A 17,522-nucleotide genomic window follows, 5' to 3' on the forward strand; every position below is an offset into this window, starting at 1 on the left:
GTGCGTGCAGGTTTTTAACAACAAAACCGGCGACTCGCCTCAAAGTTCCCACCAGGTTTCCCGGCTCCCATCTGGGGGAAAGGGGAGGGAAAAACGGGGGGGTTCCCCAGAGCCGGGTGTAAACCCCCCCTTTGGCAGCAGGAGCAGCCCCGAAGAGTCAGCTCTGGGGCTCGTTGGTGCTACCAGGCTGGGGGTCCCGGGGAGGGCACCCCAGGGGTCCCAGAGAAGCCACCTTCCACCCTGCCAGCCCCTGGTGTGTCCCCACCACACAGACCAGGGGTGCTCAGTAAAAGCCAACAAAGCCTGAAAGGCCCAAAGGGGTGTTTTAAGCGAGGGGTCGCCGTGTGGATGCGCCCCGTGCCCAGAAGCACAGCCATTCTAAAGCAGCTCCATTAAAAAAAAATTTAAAAAATGTAAAAAAGGGTTTGAGGAAGACTTGCAGAAACCAAACCTGCTCGTCAGTGCTACAGAAAACCAAATCTCCATCCCTTCCCACCGAGCAGCACGAGGTCCCCGCTCGCTCCAGCCACCACAGAGAAGATGCTACATCTCAGGGTGACATCGACCGGAGATGAAGAGGTGAGATCCAGGGAAAGACAAGGACACGGATGGAAACACCAACTCTGCTCCCACCAGCCCCAAAATGAATGCTAACGGGGTAAACCCAGGATGAGACACCCCAAATCTCCTCCAGCCCCGCTGAAGACTCAGGGACTGCCGGGGGGATGGTTTCTCTCCCAAACAGCCCACCAGAGGTTGGGGAAGCGCAGCGCCGCGACGCTACTTTTATTTTAAGAGCCGTCATGTGTAAAGCATTAGCGTTTTTGAAATTGCATTCTCAAGTTAATTAAATGGACAATCTTTTATACATAAAAAGTGAAAGCAAGCAATTAAAAGCCCGTCGAGGAGAAAGTGCCTTTTCGGAGGCAGGCGCTGCCCCTCTGTGCCCACGCCCCCGACGCGGGGCACCCCGAAATTCACCCACGGGATTCAGCCTCACAAAACCCCACGCAGGACCCTCCCCCCTCCCAAAGAGCCCACAGGAACCCCCCATGCTCAGCTCAGGGATTCCCTACGTACGGGCACGTTTAGTGTGAAAACCCGCAGGAGTTATCTTCGCGGCAATAAAACGCCGACCTTCAGTTTTAGGCAGGAGGTAAAGTTCACCATCGATTGGACCTGCCGTAATCTGTTGATAATTACTATTATCTCTGAGTTAATCTTGCGAGAGGTCAACAGTTTTACAGAAATCTTGCAAGCCGTGTCTTTTCCCTCCCAACTTCATATCTGGGGCAAAAGGTCAATCACTGCAGGTCACTAACTTTGGGTTTTACAAAACCCCTCCCCATGCCAAAGCCCCGCGGGCGCAGGGGGATGCGGGCAGGGGGTGGCCCTCGGTGTGGGTGAACCCCTCAAGCTGCGGGAGCTTCTGGGCTCTGAGTTTTCTCGACTGGGGGCTAATCCCAGTCCCTGAACTGGGCTGGGCTCATAGGGTGGGAGCTCGGGGCATCCCCTGCGCTCCGGGAGGCAGCCAAGGGGTCCTCAGCATCGTGCTCTGAAGGCACCAACCTCCTCCTGTAAAGCATCGCCTGTTGATGCAGCCACCTCCCTTCTGGGTGCATGGAGTGAGTGTTTAACCCCCCAGGACCCTCTTTGGGGAGGTGACGAAGGGGAGCGGAGCAGAAAACCACAGAGGGGCCGGGAAAAGCCCCCAGGATGGATGAAGACACATCCCCATCTCTCACCCTGCCCGCCCCTCCTCGCTCTGCACCACCAGATACCGTGGCTCGCGTTATCGTGCCCCCGGCGAGGGGATGCCCCGGGGGGTGTCGGGGGGTGACAGCGTGGTGGTGGGGGGGGTGCAGGACCCCCGCGGTGGGCTCGGCGAGCCGTCGGAGCGCAGCCCGGGACGCGGGGCATCGCTCCGCTGCTCTGCAGGCAGGTGTCATAAACAAGCAGGCACATGGCAAACATATCGATTTCCCGGAGCTTATCGCGCAGCAACCAGTGCTCAGTTACCAGGCTACTTTAATATGTCATTTACTGCGAGGAGGGAGAGCGGGGCCGAGGGCGGCTGAAATATTTACCGTGGGACGGACGGGGCCGTGGGGGGCGTGGGGAGGGGGCTGCAGGCGAGCAGGAGGGGAGGGATGGTGGCTCTCGCCTCCAGCCGTCCTTAGTATTTTCCAACTATTAAAAAAAAATAAAACCCTCGCCACCTCGCCCGAGTGTTTACACAGATGCTATTAATCTTCTTCTGCAACTGTTTACGCTATGAAAATATAGTCTCAGCTGCCCGGGCTCTCCGTCTCCTTAATTTAAATTCAGATGCTTAATTTCTGTCAAAACAGAGCCCACTGAAATTACCTCCATCCATTTCTGGTGCCCGACTCGCCCTGTCCCCCGCCAGCCCGCCCGGCAGAGCGCAGAGGGAGCCTGGAAAAGCCAGGCAGCAGCCACACCGGGAAGACTTTTCTCCTCCATCCCATCCAGGACCGGCCCTGAAGACCCAACTCAGGCTGTTCCCTGTGTCCAGGCTGGGATAACGCTGCCATCCTGCACCCGGGCATCCCCATCGGGGCAGAGGGGATACTCGCCCCAGTTGGGCTCCCGCAGCCGCAGAGCAAAACCGGGGGGCACCCACCCTCCTGAAGGCACTGCAGCATCCAAACCCCCACCACCTGCACCGTGTCTTTAACAAAACACAACCCTCTGTCCATCAGGTGATGGAAATACACCTATTTCTGTGTGTATGTCACCAGAAACTGAGTCTCGGGGAAGGGGGGGAAAGGAGCTGCCCCCTCCCTCCAGCCACCTCCAGGTGCCAGGGCGGTGGAGGACGCGATGCTCAAGAGACTCCTGGCACCGACCTTGCGTTTTCAGGGTACAAAATTTCAAAAATCCTCTTTATACACTGCCTCTCAGTAGATCTTTTGGAATTTACAAGATAAATACTGGTAATTTGATTCTTATCTTCTTCAAATCCAATTCTAAGGCAATTCTGTGTAAAGGACACTAATTATAGCCCGCGGGGAAAGAAAAGGTAACCCATCAGTGAGAATACACTTGAAACATTTAAAGGGGTATGGGACACTGAAAAGTTAAATAGATTTCAAATCTGGCCTCGCAAGAACAATAATTTGTTGGGTGAAAATGATTCTCTGTTCCATTCCCGCTCCCTCAGCGAGGGGCTGGAAACGCCGGCATTTGCTGGGGCTTTGGTTCCCTGCGGATCTTCCCAAGGATCCCCGGCCGTCAGGAAGGGCTGAGACTGTGACAGCAGGACCCAGCCTTTGCCCACAGACAGAGGTGCTGCTTTTCACCCTTATTTCCCTCACGTTATTTACTAACAAAAAGGCCCAAGGCAAAACCCTTACTCCTTAAGTCAAATATTGTGTGTTTTCCTGGCAATCCTTGTGCCAAAACAGGAGCTGGGGCCAAGAGCCCCCCTGAGCTCGCTGTGCGGTGCTGCAGAGCATCCTGAGGAGGAGGAGGGTGGTGGGGAGACACGGTCCCAGCGTTACGGCGCCCATAAAATAATAAAACCCCGACGCCGGGCTGCGGAGCCAGGATGTGGCAGAAGATGCCGCAGGAGGAATCAAAGGGATCTGGCGATCCCCGGCTGCGTTTAACGAGCACCGGGTGGGCTGTGGCTCCGCAGAACCCGGGGGAAAAGCCCCTGGACCCGGAGAGGGGCTGGGACCTGGAGCACCAGTGGCCACGGCATCACCCTGGACAAGAGCAGAGCCCTCAGTTGGGCTGAATGACCAGGATGGGCACAGCTCACGATGTATTATTCACTCTGGGGAGGGAAACCCCAGCCCGCTACTGCAGCTTTAAAAATAGCCCTTTTTTCCCAACATCGTGTATGCAAACATTCCCTACTACCCCGCTTCCATGATTCAGCAATTCAAGCCCTGGTAATAAAAAGTGTGGCAATCCGCACACTTGTGCGAAATAATGGCAAATTCATGCCTTCAACAACTTCTGAGAGCTGCGCTATTAAGAGGAGACATTTTCCTTTTCCCACAGTGAAGGGAAAATACAGTTATTTAAAAACGGCAAAAGAATCAGCTCATTAGTTAATAACAGTGACACAAACCCTACCGTGGGAAAACGGAGCGGCTGCAGGAGGAAGCAAGAATTAATCCAGTGTGTGTAAAGAAGGAAAAACCCCCCGTGTCCGACAGACGCCCGGCCCTGAACCCTGCACCAGCTGGAAGAGGGAAGGGATGGATGGCAACGGAACACACGTGAGACCCCGCATGGTCCCCACCATCACTGCGGCCACCACTATTGCCACCCTCGACGGAGCAAACCCGGTGTCCTTCCAGCCCATCCATGGACCCCCAGCCCCAGCATCCCACCACCAGCCTGCGGAGTGGTCCCCTGATGAGACCCCTGGGGACCACGGCATCACAGGGGAACCAAGGCTCAGCACCATCAGGGAACCTGGGCATCATAGAATCATAGAATCATTGAGGTTGGAAGAGACCCTTGGGATCATCGAGTCCAACCATCTCCCCTACTCTACAAAGTCCTCCCCTACACCATGTCCCTCAGTACCGCATCTAAACGGCCCTTAAACACAGCCAGGGACGGTGACTCCACCCCCTCCCTGGGCAGCCTGTTCCAACGCCCGACCACTCTTTCAGTGAAAAATTCCTTCCTAATGTTCAATCTAAACCTCCCCTGTTGGAGCTTGAAGCCGTTCCCTCTCGTTCTATTGTTAATTACCTGTGAGAAGAGACCAGCACCAACCTCTCTACAGTGTCCTTTCAAGTAGTTGTAGAGAGTGATGAGGTCTCCCCTCAGCCTCCTCTTCCTCATACTAAACAGCCCCAACTCCCTCAGCCGCTCTTCATATGATCATGGGGGGATGCAGGGCATCGTGGGGACCAGAGGCATCAGGGGAGGATGCAGGGCATCCCGGGGGGACTGCAGCCAGGCTCGGAGCTGGAGCTGGCCCGGGACCCGCCTGGCCTTGTCCGGCTGCTCTTTGTCTGCAGGCCACTGCCCGGCTCCGGCGTTGTCACCGCTGTCATTTCTCTCGCCCTCCGCTTACTTATGCGGAAAACGTGGTTTCCGCATGAGCCGTCGCAGCACAAAGGAGCCCGTACAAAGACGCGTTTGCACGTGTCGCACCCGAGCAGGAAGAAGTGAAATGCCCCAAAACCCCACCGGCAGCAAAGGGAGACGGTGCACAGTGTGGGAGGGAGCGCAGGCACCACGAGGAGCATCCCTCCCGACGGCGGCTCAGGGCAACGAAACCCTGGCACGGGATGGCTTTGGGCAAGAAATCCCGCTTGCATGGACACACGCCATCCTCTCCATCAGGTGGAAAATCGTTATCCCTCACCAAAGCCCAAAGAGACTCAGTCCCATGGGACGTGTTTGACACCAGGGACTGCAATCACTCACCCACGAGCACGCTGAGGAGGCAAACCCTGCTCGTGGCACATCTCCGTGAGCAGCCACGGTGGTGGGGACCGGCAGCCAGGGCCGTCCCACCCGGCCACACAAACACAGCGCCGCGCGGGTTGCTTTTATTTCTGAGCAGGAAGAAAGTCCCCGTCGCTCGCTCTAGGTCAGCGATCCCTATCAGCACCCCCAACTGTATCTGTGGGTGGCACCAAACGCCCCAGCAAACACAGCGGGGAGGGGAGGAACCAACGGCGTTTGCCGGCCTCGGCGCGGGGTCACCGGTACCCGGGGTGTCGTGCGGCGGCGGCGTCCGGCAGCCCCCTCCCCAAGACACGTCCCACTGGTGGGAAGCTGCCCGCGCACGGCCGCTTCCTTCACTTAGCAACGAAGGTGCTAATTAGGGAGCTGCTCTCCAGCTCCAGCCGGAGGAGGATGCGGCGCAGCTGCCCATGCTGGTGATGGCTGAGCTTTTGGTGCTCACCCCACACAGTTGACCCCATAGGACAAGGAGAAGGAAATCATCCCCAGTCCCATCCTTAGGAGATGCCCGGCTCTGCTCCTCCACTGGGGGCTCAGCCCCCATCACCAGCAGCCCCTCTTCTGCCATCTCCTTCTGGACGGGCACAGCAAGACACATCCCTATCCCAATGCTGAGGCCCAGGGCCCACTAGAGCCCCCCACTCTCTCCCGCCCACCCGCTCCGGGGCAGCAGCTCCCGTCCCACTAAATAATGCATCGCCCAGCCCTAATTAACACAGGGGAAGGATGATATACATTTCTGGGCTGCTTTAAGTTACATTTGGTTGGACGCTGAGGGAAGAGCCGCCTCCAGCCAAAGGGCCAGATAAGCCAGAAATCAATACAAGCGACGGCCTCTGCATCCCGAGACCCCGGCAGCCCCCAGCTCCCGCGAGCTGGCAGATGCTGGGAGATGCTGGGGGCCCAGTTCCCACCGCAGCACCCCTCTCCACAGCCCTCCCCCCACACACAACCTTCCCTGCTGTCCAGAAACGCAAAGCTCAAAATCCCCCCCAAAAAACCCCAACCAAACGCGCTCTTCAGCCGGGGCGACAACGAAGCGAAACGCTGGGGGAAGGCACGGTGTCTCCCCCCTCCCTCCCCATGACAGCAAGAGGAGCCAAGGACCCAGGAAGCAAAAATAACAACTCCTCTCCAGATTTTTCCATGGGAAAGGCTTTCATCCAAGTTAAAATTTCCCCCCCAAACATATTTCTGTGGGGTTTCTGCCAGTTTCATTGCCCACTGCCAGTTCCCAGGCAAGCGGGAGCCGGGCTCCGAGCATCCTGGGGAGATGGGGCAGCAGCGGGAGCCCCCCCACAGCCCCCCAAGAGGTGAGGGCAGCGTGGGCAGAGCTGCCCAAAGTGGCTTTGCACCCTACAAACGGCTCCAGCCACCGCTCTGGTTCGCAGAAGCGCCCTTCCGCCCGCTCCGGGCGCTCGGGGTATTTTCTACGAAGAGGGGGAAGGAAGAGAGAGGGGAGGAAATCACCGCGTGACGGGTGAAAACAGCCGAACGCCCCGTGGGGAGGGCGGGGAGGGTTTCGGTTCCGAACGCGGCGCTGATTCGCAGAAAAGGGCCCCGCTGTGCTCCGACCACCCCAGGCCAGCGTGCCCCGGCTTGGCGCGGGGAGCTGCCCCGGTGCCGGCAGCCTGCGCGGTGCCGCAGCCTCCGGCAGCACGGCAGGAGCGAGGCGGGTGCCGGGGAGGCGCGGGCGTTGCTCAACGCCTTATCTCTCCCACGCAAAGGCAGTTGGTGTGTGTTGCGCAGCAGGCAGCGACCGCAGCCCGTGCCCGGACAAAGATAAGATACCCGTCACCGGTGCCGGCAGCGAGCTCCCACCAACAGCCCCAGCTCCCCCAGTTTGAGCCGTTTGCTGGGTCTCTCTGCCCCGAGCATCCCCTCAACACATCCCCTCTGGTTTGCTCTGGACCAACTCGAGCATCTCTTTCCCGACAGCCCAGCCAGGAGGACGCCCGAGCTGGCAGCTGCCCCACAGCATCCCCCCAAAAAAAGCCACCGGAGCAGCCAAAGACACGCCACAAAATCTGGGAAGCCATGAGCCGCCCCGAAAGCCCCACGTCCTCTTCCAAGAAGAGTGGCTGGGTTTGGGCTGGAATTCTTTTTAACGTGCAGTCCGTGCTGTGGTTAAATCGAATTTCTTAGAGTCGCAGCCTTCACGGGTTTAGTTTGCGCACGCCAAAATTAGTACAACCTGTCCCTAAACACCATAATAAAAAACACATAGTAAGCGCTTTGCCTTTATTTATGTCAGCGCTGGTTTCAAGGAGGATGAATCACACTTCCTCCTTAGCACTCCTTTCTAATATGATTTACTATAAATAATGCGCAGAGAAAAGAACGAGGGAAGGTGACAAAGGGCAAAGAGCGGGAAGACATCCCCAAACTCGGTGGCCGGAGCGGAAAAGCCCTCGGAGCAGTTGTGCCGGAGCCGCAAACAGCGCCCGGGTGGGACGGGCACAGCAATGGGCACGTCAGTGCCGGGCAGGAACAGCACGAAAGGACAGGCAACAGCTATATAGTTATATATATATATATGTGAATTGCATCAGGCTTTTAAACGAGTCCCTGGAATTACAGAATCACAGAATCTTCTAGGTTGGAAGGGACCTTAAAGATCATCTTGTCCAACCGTCAACCTCACTGACAAAAATAGACACCCACACAACAAACAAGGAGCATCCCCATCACTAAACCAGACCTCCCAGCACTACATCAACCTGCCTTTTGAACACCTCCAGGGATGGTGCCTCAACCACCTCCCTGGGCAGCCCATTCCAGTGTCTGATAACCCTTTCAGTGAAAAAATTTTTCCTAATATCCAACCTGAACCTCCCCTGGCGCAACTTGAGGCCATTTCCTCTCGTCCTGTCGCCTGTGACTTGGGAGAAGAGACCAACCCCCACCTCTCTACACCCTCCTTTCAGGGAGTTGGAGAGAGCAATAAGGTCTCCCCTCAGCCTCCTCTTCTCCAGGCTGAATAACCCCAGTTCCCTTTAAAAGCTTTAAAACTTTAAAAGCAACGCAGGCCCCATCAAGGGGAGCCCCGTGTTTATGCTTTGCCCAAGCGTTGGGCGCAGGGACGCCTGCGGTGCCGTGCCGGCAGCTGTTCTGGCCAGCGGGCACCTTTCTGCCACTTTTCTGCAGGAAAACAGACCCAGAACTCCTGGTGTTTCATGTGGAACCTCACCCTGGCACCTGCCTCCCACGGGGGGGTATTTGTGCTCTTTTTTCTGAGCCCACCACCGATGGAAACGCTCTGCTGTTTGGGGCTGTGGGGTGGTTTTTTTTAGTTTCCCTTTGTTTTTCCGCTCGGTCGGTCGGTGTCTGCCTTCTTTTTAGGTCACCAAGGTGAAAACAGGCATCCCCCCCCCACCCCCACCCCCCGCCACGGGGAGACAGATGGAAGTGCATTTTGGGTTTTTTTTGAGAGGGGGGTGCGGGGGTCCCCTCCGCCGGAGGAGCACGGTGGCACCCCCCGCGCGGAGCAGGGGGTTATCAGCCCGGCTGATAGAGGCAGATAAAGAGCCCGTCTCCCCCCGCGCTGACACGGCGCACAAAGCAGGGTGTTTAACGCCGATTTATGGCGGGCGGCGCTGGCCGGGCTCCACGCGCCGCGCCGGCCCCGAGGAGCCTCTCCTCCAGCGCCCATCGCCGCCCAACACCGCGCCAAGGAAACGGCAACGCGAGGGCGAAGGACGGTGGAAAAACGGAACCCGCACAGCGGGGCACGATTCCAGCCCTAATCTGCTTAAAATCAGTTAAGAACACTACAGAGAAAATGATACGGGCGGCCCTGGCCCCCTGCCAGAGAGAGAGAGCCCGGGACGCACGGGCTCCCTCCCACAACCCAAATTGTAGGGTGATGCTCCCCTTCTTCAGCCGCAAAACCCCCGGAGCTGGAGGATGCTCTTGTGGAAAAGAGGAATCCAGCCCAGCACAGCTCCCCCGGGGGGGTCTGCTGCTCCCCCATCCCCAAACACCGCGAGCACAAACCCGTCCTCAAAACCAATACCAAGCATTTCGGGCGGGCTTTGGCTCAGGTGAGGGTTGTCCAGAACACACACACACACACACGGTGTCCCCCAACACCCACAGCGGGTCTTCGCAACTGGGAACGAGGGATCATAGAATCATAGAATGGCCTAGGTTGGAAGAGACCCTTGGGATCATCGAGTCCAACCATCTACCCTACTCTACAAAGCCCTCCCCTACACCATATCCCTCAGCACTGCATCTAAACGGCCCTTAAACACAGCCAGGGATGGGGACTCCACCCCCTCCCTGGGCAGCCTGTTCCAATGCCCGACCACTCTTTGGGTGAAAAATTCTTTCCTAATGTTCAATGTCCCCACCACGCCGAAAGCCGGCAAAGCCATATATTAAAAGTCTAACAATGCAGATTCACCTGCCGTGTTTGCCTTTATTCCTAAGGACACATAGACCTGCCCCTGTGGCTCACATTATCCCAATTTCCCCACGCGGTCCCCATCGCACGCAGGGGGAGTCACGGCCGCTGCGGTCCCGCCGGCGGCGGAGCGGGATGCAGGCAGCACGGTCGGAGCGATGCCCGGCGAAGGACCAAACCCCCCGTAAAGCACCGAGCCGCCCAACAGCGGGCTGGGGGCAAGAAGAGCCCCCCTCGCAGGCAGAGTGACACAAGCCAGGACTGCCGGGCGAGGGGGAATGAATGGAATAGGCTAATTTACACAGGAAGTGAGCACTTACCAGACCCTTCATCCCAACACACAAAACCCTCTGCCATATCTGGAAGCAATTACACCCAGTTAACATGATCTGCCTGCCACTAAAATTAACTGCAAACAGAAATATTTTTCACTTTTGCAACAGGAGATGCCATGGCCCCGTGTTTGGCTGCCGGGAAATATTTAGTAATTACTCTTTTAAAGCCTCTCTTGAAGCTGTCAAGGAAGGGGGGGGGGGGGGGGAAGAGGGAAAAAAAAAATAACTGGCAGAAAAAGAAAAATCTTGCTAATTGTGAGCAAAAAGGAAAATGCAGATCGTTTTACTCTATCCAAGGAAAACAGATTTACGCACCGGTGTAACTAAAGAGCCAACGCCGCGCGGGAGCGGGGAAGGCTGCAGGGATGCTCCCTCACGAACCGCCCAGGCTGCTCTGCACCATTTCCACGCGGAAAAAGGAAAAAAAAAGAGTCGGCAGCATCACCCCTGAAACAGCAGAGGCTCCAGGAGGGTCCCTCTGAGCAGCAATAAATACCTTTTTAACTGACATCACTGTATGAGCCGTAACGAGCCCTGAAAAGGCCCCGCAATGCTCATCAAACGGCTGGGAGCGACCATCGGGCGGGTGAGCTTCGGGGAAAAAGCCACCCCAAGTGCCCTCAATCAGGAGGTTTTAAGCATCTGGGTCCCAGCCCTACAGCCAACGGGGATCAGCTGGGGCAGATCCACTGGTCCCAGTCCTGGGAAAATGGGCCAGGCTGGGGAAGGTGGAAGGACCCCAGCGGAGGGCACGCAGCATCCCCATCGCCCCCCGTGGAAGCCCCCCTCACCATCAGTGGGGAAGACACAAAAGGTCTTGCTGGGCAAGGGGGAAAAGAAATAAAATTTTTAAAAAATTAATTTAAAATGGGTGTTTTCTGATGGGAATCTCAGAGTTTTTGCTTTAAAACGCGTCGCCTGCCCAACTAAAACGATGCAGAATAATTGACGGAACAAGAGGGAAGCCGAAGGGGGCTTTTCCCCCCTCTGCGCCGGCAGCCGAGTATGGAAACGGTTAAGTTCCCCCACCGAATAAATCAAAAGTTCAAGGCTGCAGCGGAGCCGGCCGTACCCCCCCTCTGCCCGTGACAAGAACCAGAGAGCCCCCGAAATCCCAAGCATCCTGCGCGGGGTCTCGGCCGGCGCTCACGGGTTACACGCTCGGGGTCAGCGCCGCGGACCTCGGCGGCAACATTCATTTCCTGAGCGGGGCACGTCCCCCTGCCCATAAAGCTAATCAGGGCTTCCTCGCCCCGCGCCGCGGCCGGCAACCCTGCTTTCCATTAGCCCCTTATGATGCCAGGTGCCGCTAATAAGGCCCATCAGCAAGAAACAAGAGCTGCCAAGTCCTCTTCGGACTCTGGAAGTAATCACGGGCAGAGTTTGGGGGGCTGCTGGCTTTTCTTTTTTTTTTTTTTTTTTAATTTTCCCTTCCCTCCCCCCCTCGTTTTCTATTTTTCCTCCTTTTTTCCCCCCAAGTTTCGGCTGCGGCAGAACATAAATTGCCGAATGCTTAAAATAAAATAAAAAACAAGCACTGTATCAGGCTACCGAAATTAACACTAATAACATCTCACAAAGCACTTGGGATCCGATTTATCACGTTTATTGCTTTAATGGTATAGTGCATCTGTTTCTCACTGTGACATGTCGAGCGGTGCCAACGTGCCTAATGGCATTAGCCGTACGCGGCTGGGCTAATCCAGGCGGAGAGGGACGGAGCCGCGGCGGGCGAGGACGGAGCCCGGAGCTGGAACACCAGCTCACGACGGCACCAACGGTACAGCTCCGTGCGGGTCCCGGGATCTGCCGGGGGTCCCAGCCGGGACCTGGATCCCGATGGGAAGCTGCGGTTTTCCCCGAGCGGGAGCATCCCGGACCATCGGGAGCATCGGTGCCTGGTCCAGCACGGCTGGGAGAGGGCAGGCAGCTCTGCCACCCCTCCGCCCTTCAGAAAGGGGAAAAGAGGGCAAAACTCTGCCATTTGGGGCACGGCGGTTGGCCAGCAGCCGGGGCGGGAGAGCAAGACTCCTTATTCCTACCCCAAGGACACCCCACCGGAGCCACCTCCCTGAGGTGATGGCTCAGCCACAAAACCTCAAAGGGCAAAAACTCAGAGGTGAAAACTGGAGGGGAGGCTTTTTCCAAGGTGCATCCCCTGTGTAAGAGTTTTGCTTCCAGCCAAAACCACTCCCGGGGGAGTCTTCACCCATCATCCCCACAGCACGTCCCGTTTCCAGCCCAGCATCCCCCCTCGCACAGACCCACGGGGTGGGCAAATTCCCAGGGTGGGGATGCTCGGCCGTGCCCCTAATGAACTTGATCAAACCTCAACCCCTCCCACAGCCCTGCTGTCAGCCTTAAAAAAAAAATAAATAAAAAAGAAACCACGCCTTTTATAAAGTTTTACGGTATTTGACTTCCTGATGAAACATCACTCCGGGCTCAGCACAGCGCTGGCGGCGCAGCTCGCGAGGTACAAACCGACCCAAAAAGGGCCGCTGAACTACGGCTTTTTTTGTCTGCAATTAGAAGCGCCGATCGATACTAACATTAGATTAAGTTTGAACTTTGCTGAACCGAGAAGGAAATCTTTTATAAAAAAAATTAAAGAGCTGCCGACTCGATACACACTCAATTAGTCAAAATCATAAGCTCGGTCAAGAAGGGGGAAAAAAAACCCCGGATCACACAGCAGCCTGTGGGTTCGGGGACCCGAAAACCCCGAGGAGAGTCTGGCAGCCACCTGGCCACCAAAAGGTCACAGCTCAGCACTCTTGGCTTGCCCGCCTTGCGACGGGGCACAGCGAATGCTGCCACGAGGGTGGCCGGGGCAGCCAACGCTCCCTCGGGCACCCTCCATCACCTGGGCAAGCAGCCCCCCCGACACGCTAGCCGAAGCCGGCAAAAAGCCAGCCCAGCCCTCTCTCTCCCCTTTCCTGGGTACGTTTCCCATTCTAATGAAGGCAGGAACAACACTCGGGAGGCTCCCAGACTATAAACATATATATTTATCCTTCTATAGGCATGTGTGTGTGTAAACAAACATCCCTGCCATATGTATACGCTCGCTGGTGCCGTGTAAACAGGCGGGGGGCACGCCGGCTCCTCGGGCTCCCTGCAGAAAGCGGGGGGGCTCTGGATGGGTTTGGGCTCTCTCTGTCACCTGCCGGGGCTCGGCACACGAAAGCCATCGTGCCGGGTGGCCGAGCATCCCTCGGGGGTGGCCGAGCATCCTGGGGTGCTGCCTGTGCCGGAGGTGCCCCTGGCCGGCCCCCGCTCACCGCGGCTGAGCCCCCGCCGCGCTCGCTTCGGGGTGGGAAAGCAAAACCACAGCAGCGAGAGCAGAGCAGAAAGAGGTCAGCGAAAGCCACCAGCCCAGGAGCAGCGCGGCGGTGCCCCCGGCACATCCTGCCCCCGCCACCGGCCGCAGAGGGCGGGGGTGCCGGGACCTCGGCGCAGGGCGCAGGTCCCCCCAAAACCCCCTCTCCACCAGGCACCGGAGCCCGTAGCCGGCGCGTCGCAGCTGCCACCGCCAGCAGAACTGCTCCAGCAGGGAGTTACAGATCCCAGCCTCGCGTAGATGCTGTTTAACAGCTCCATAAATACAATAGGATCCCACAAATCCTCCCCAAATGGTAATTTTCACCACGTATTAGAAAGCAAACACCATAAAAAAGCCACATGAGCCCTCGTCTACACACAAACCGCCTTAGATTTAGACTTGGGGGCGAGGAGGGGGGTGAGTTGGTTTGAGTGTTGCCCAACGCCTTTCAACATGGACGGCCTTACAGCCCGGCACGGGAAGGGCTCGCAGGACTTGGTGAGCTCGGCCAGGGCCAGGTAACCTCCCCGACAGCCAGGACGGGCACAGGCAGCTCCGCGCTGGCTTCGGCAACCGCCTTCCAGGCTCGGCTCATGGGGGATGGCTCAGCCCCCCACCTCAGTCAGAGCCCACCAGGGCACAGCACGCACCCAGCCCCGATAACCATCCTGAATAATTAAGAAATAAGCTCTGACCCCACAGCCAAGGCTGTCAAAATAAGGCAAAGCCCAGGAAGGCGATGTGAAACAGGGGCTGCTGCGTCGGGCCACGCTCCCCCGTCTCCCGATCGCAGGGGGAAGGATCCGACCTTCCAGCCCCGGCATCGGTCACGGCTCTCGGGCTCGGAGGGGGAAAGGGAGACGGCCACGTCCGTGGCTGAACGGCACGTTAAAATTCTCTCTGAGCCTCCACTGCAGCTCTGCTCCGGTGACGTTCGGTCTGCATCACGGCGCGGCCGGGGACGAGCCGCACTGAGGCAGCTCCGGGCGCGTTCGCCAGCACAAGCCCCTGCTCCGCCGCCGGCCACGCTGGCCATGGGGGGAACAAAGCAGCCACAAAGAGCCGGGGGGACCCCCGCGCGGGGCGAGGGCTGCTCTGGGGCGATGCTGGCAGACCCCCACGGGGCCGAGAGCCCCGGCGCTGCCGCCCCGGGAACGCTCCCGGGATGAACGTGCGGGAACTGCTGCTCCGGCACCGCATCCCACACCGCTGGCGTGCCGGCACCACCGGCTCCCCCGCCACAGGCGTGCGCCGGCACGGCCACCCTCCCCGGAGCGCCTTACGTGCATCGGGACTAATTAACCTGTTGATTCATTAAAAAAAAAAAATAAAAAATCTGGGAGGGTGCACAGCCTGAGCACCAAGCACCACACACTGCACCGGGGCTGCCTCAGCCCAGGCAGGACGCTGCCGCCAGTGCGGTGCTCACCGAAGCACACCCAGCACCCAGGGGTTTGAGCGGCGATGCCGATTTAGGGACAGTAATTAACACGGCTCCGATCCCCAGCCAAATGGGGGAACGAGCTCCGCTCCCCGTGATCAGGAGACGGTAAGCGGGGGAGCGCCCAACTCCCATGCCGGTAACCACCACCGCGCTCCCACCCCGCAGCAGCCCCCCGAGAGCACAGATCCCCCCAACCCGAGACGGGGAGCCCCAAAATCACATCGGCAGCCGCTGGAGGTTCAGCCCTGAAGCCATCATCCCCGCAGGGAGCGACCCACGGCTCCGCGGCCCCCGAGCCCTCCGTGCTGGCCCCGGCGTCACCCGGCCTGACCTACGTGTCACTTTGTGCAAAGTGCAAATATTTCACAAACCGGGGAGCCGAGCGGCACGCAGCCAGCGGGCCGGCGAGGCGCTGCCCGCCGCCATCCCCACTGCCATCCCCGCGGCCGGGCACGGGGGTCCCACAGGTCTCTCCCCTCCTCGCCCCACAGCGGGGCTGGGCAGGAGGGACCAGCTGAGGGTGGGTGAGGGCTGACGGACCCCCCAGCTCCCCTTCACACATCGGTCCCTAAACTCCGGGGGTAGGGACCGTGAGCCATTCGGCGGATGCTGGCCAGGGAAAGCGGCGGGGTTTGTGCTAGCAGGAGAGACCCCCGGACCGAGCCCCCTCCGGCTGCCCTCCCCAGCCGGCGCTCGAGGGAAGGAACCTTCTGGCACGGCAGCCAGACCTGGAAAAGTTGCCAGAGCTGTACCCCCCCCCCAGTACACACCGCTCAGCATCCCTGTCCGCAGTGGGAACTCTGCACCGACGCACGCAATGCCCGACTCGAACCCCAAATCCTCCAGCGAGATCCCACCCGCCCGGCGCAGAACGCGGCGTCGCGGCACTCACCGGTGCTGCTCGAGGGTCTCGTTGTCCGGCAGCTCTGCCCCGCACACGCTGCACTGCTCGCCCAGGGCTCTGCTCTCCGTCTTCATGCCGGCCGCCAGCTCCCCCAGCTTGCTGAAGAGCTCCCGCTGGATGAAGCCCTGGGGCAGCAGCCCCCCGTAAGCGCTGAAGTCCATGGAGACGGCCAGGGCCGGCTGCACGTGCAGGGCGGACGCCACAGCGGGCGGCACGCCGAGCACCGGCTCAGTCTTGTGGTTGGGCAGCAGGGAGTAGATGCCCAGGGGCTTCCCGTCCTGGCCGGCGGCGGCGGACGGCTCCGGCCCCAGCGATAGCCCCTGGCCGGGCTCAGGCGGTGGCTCGGTGCCCTCCTCCCGGCCGTAGTGCAGTTCGCGGGCGCTGGTGATGACGCTGCCACGGGTTGGGGTGCCGGGCCCTTCCTTGCCCTTCTCCTCGGGCTTCTCCCCGCCAGAGGCGCCGGGCTCGGCCGCCCGAGGGCTGTCGCGGTTGGAGGCGTCGTCCACCTGCATCGCTTCGGTTTTCACCTCAGCGAGGCCGGGGGGGCGGCGGGTGGCGGGGCGGGAGTCCTCGGGGGCGGCGGGCGGCAGGGCCCCCTGCAGCAGCGACTGCCCGATGGTCATCAGGCTGTCCACCGCCGCCTTGGTGGGGCTCATGGCGGAGAGGGGGCCGAAGGAAGAGGAGGCGGAGGGGCTCTGCTCCGCCGTGGCCGCTGGCAGGCTCTGGCCGGCCACACTGGCGTAGCCGCTCTCCTCAGCAGCGGGCTTAGAGATGAAGAGGCCCTTGATGTACCTTGACTTCCTCTCCTCCTCTTCCTCAGCGGTGCCTCCATCGGCCATGGCGACCTCGGTGTCGTTGTCCTCGGAGGCCTGGATGGTCTCCAGGATCTTCAGGCACTGCTCCTCCAGGTACTCAATTTCCAGGATCTCGGCGGCGTAGAGCAGGTCGTCCAAGTCTTCGACCTTGGCCTGCAGGGTGGCGGTGTAGGCGTACTCCAGGATCTGCTGGAAGGTCTTTGGCGAGAGGAAGTCCAGGGTGTAATGCTGGCTGTTGCGGTGGAAGAGGATCTCGAACATCTTGCTGGTGCAAGCCAGCACCGTCCGGTGCGCGTGGAACTCCTGGCTGTCCACCATGATGACCACGTCGCAGAGCGTCCCCGCCAGGCGCATCTGGTTGGCTTTGTGCAGCAGCCCGGTGGGGTGGCAGGGGTTCTGCAGCTGGATCATGCCCATCTTAGTCAAATCCATGGCTCTCCCGAGGCTCACTCATCAGGGTGCCTCGCCGTCGCTCAAATCTGGGACTAGCTTTGTGTGCCGACTATCTGCGAAAACAAAAGGCGGAGGGGGGAGAGGAGCGGAGCGAGATGGGAGGGAAGGGGGGGAAAAAGAGAGAGAAAGGGGGGGAGAAAAAAAAAAAAAAGAAGAAAAAAAGATTAGACTACTGGCCTGTCTGCTTGGTCAATGTACTGTGAGCCTGGCTAAATGTGTGCCTTGCACTGCCTTCCTGCAAGCTTAATTTTATCCTCTAAGAAAGGAGAACCCCTGCAGCCATCAGCAATCTGCTGTCAAACAGAACTGCTCACCTTTGCACACCCCCAGGAACCATTTAGAGAACTCATCTATGAGCTACATTCAGTGGGGGAC

The 17,522-nt window shown here is 58.9% G+C and overlaps 1 protein-coding gene across 2 annotated transcripts in view; it reads right to left on the reverse strand.

The window, feature by feature from the left end:
* Positions 1 to 17,522, reverse strand: part of ZBTB16 (zinc finger and BTB domain containing 16) — a 66,870-nt gene that overhangs the window by 49,116 nt on the left and 232 nt on the right. The window contains exon 2 of one of the 2 annotated variants that reach the window (XM_014949627.1): positions 15,868 to 17,200. In XM_014949627.1, coding sequence (XP_014805113.1) covers positions 15,868 to 17,126 — 1,259 coding nt within the window. In that variant the 5' untranslated portion in view covers positions 17,127 to 17,200. Of the gene's footprint in view, positions 1 to 15,867; positions 17,273 to 17,522 lie in introns of those variants that run through there. The other variant, XM_014949626.1, reaches the window with a different exon arrangement.

This window comes from Calidris pugnax, unplaced genomic scaffold (genome assembly GCF_001431845.1).
Source record: "Calidris pugnax isolate Ruff unplaced genomic scaffold, ASM143184v1 scaffold180, whole genome shotgun sequence".
Lineage (NCBI taxonomy): Eukaryota > Metazoa > Chordata > Aves > Charadriiformes > Scolopacidae > Calidris > Calidris pugnax.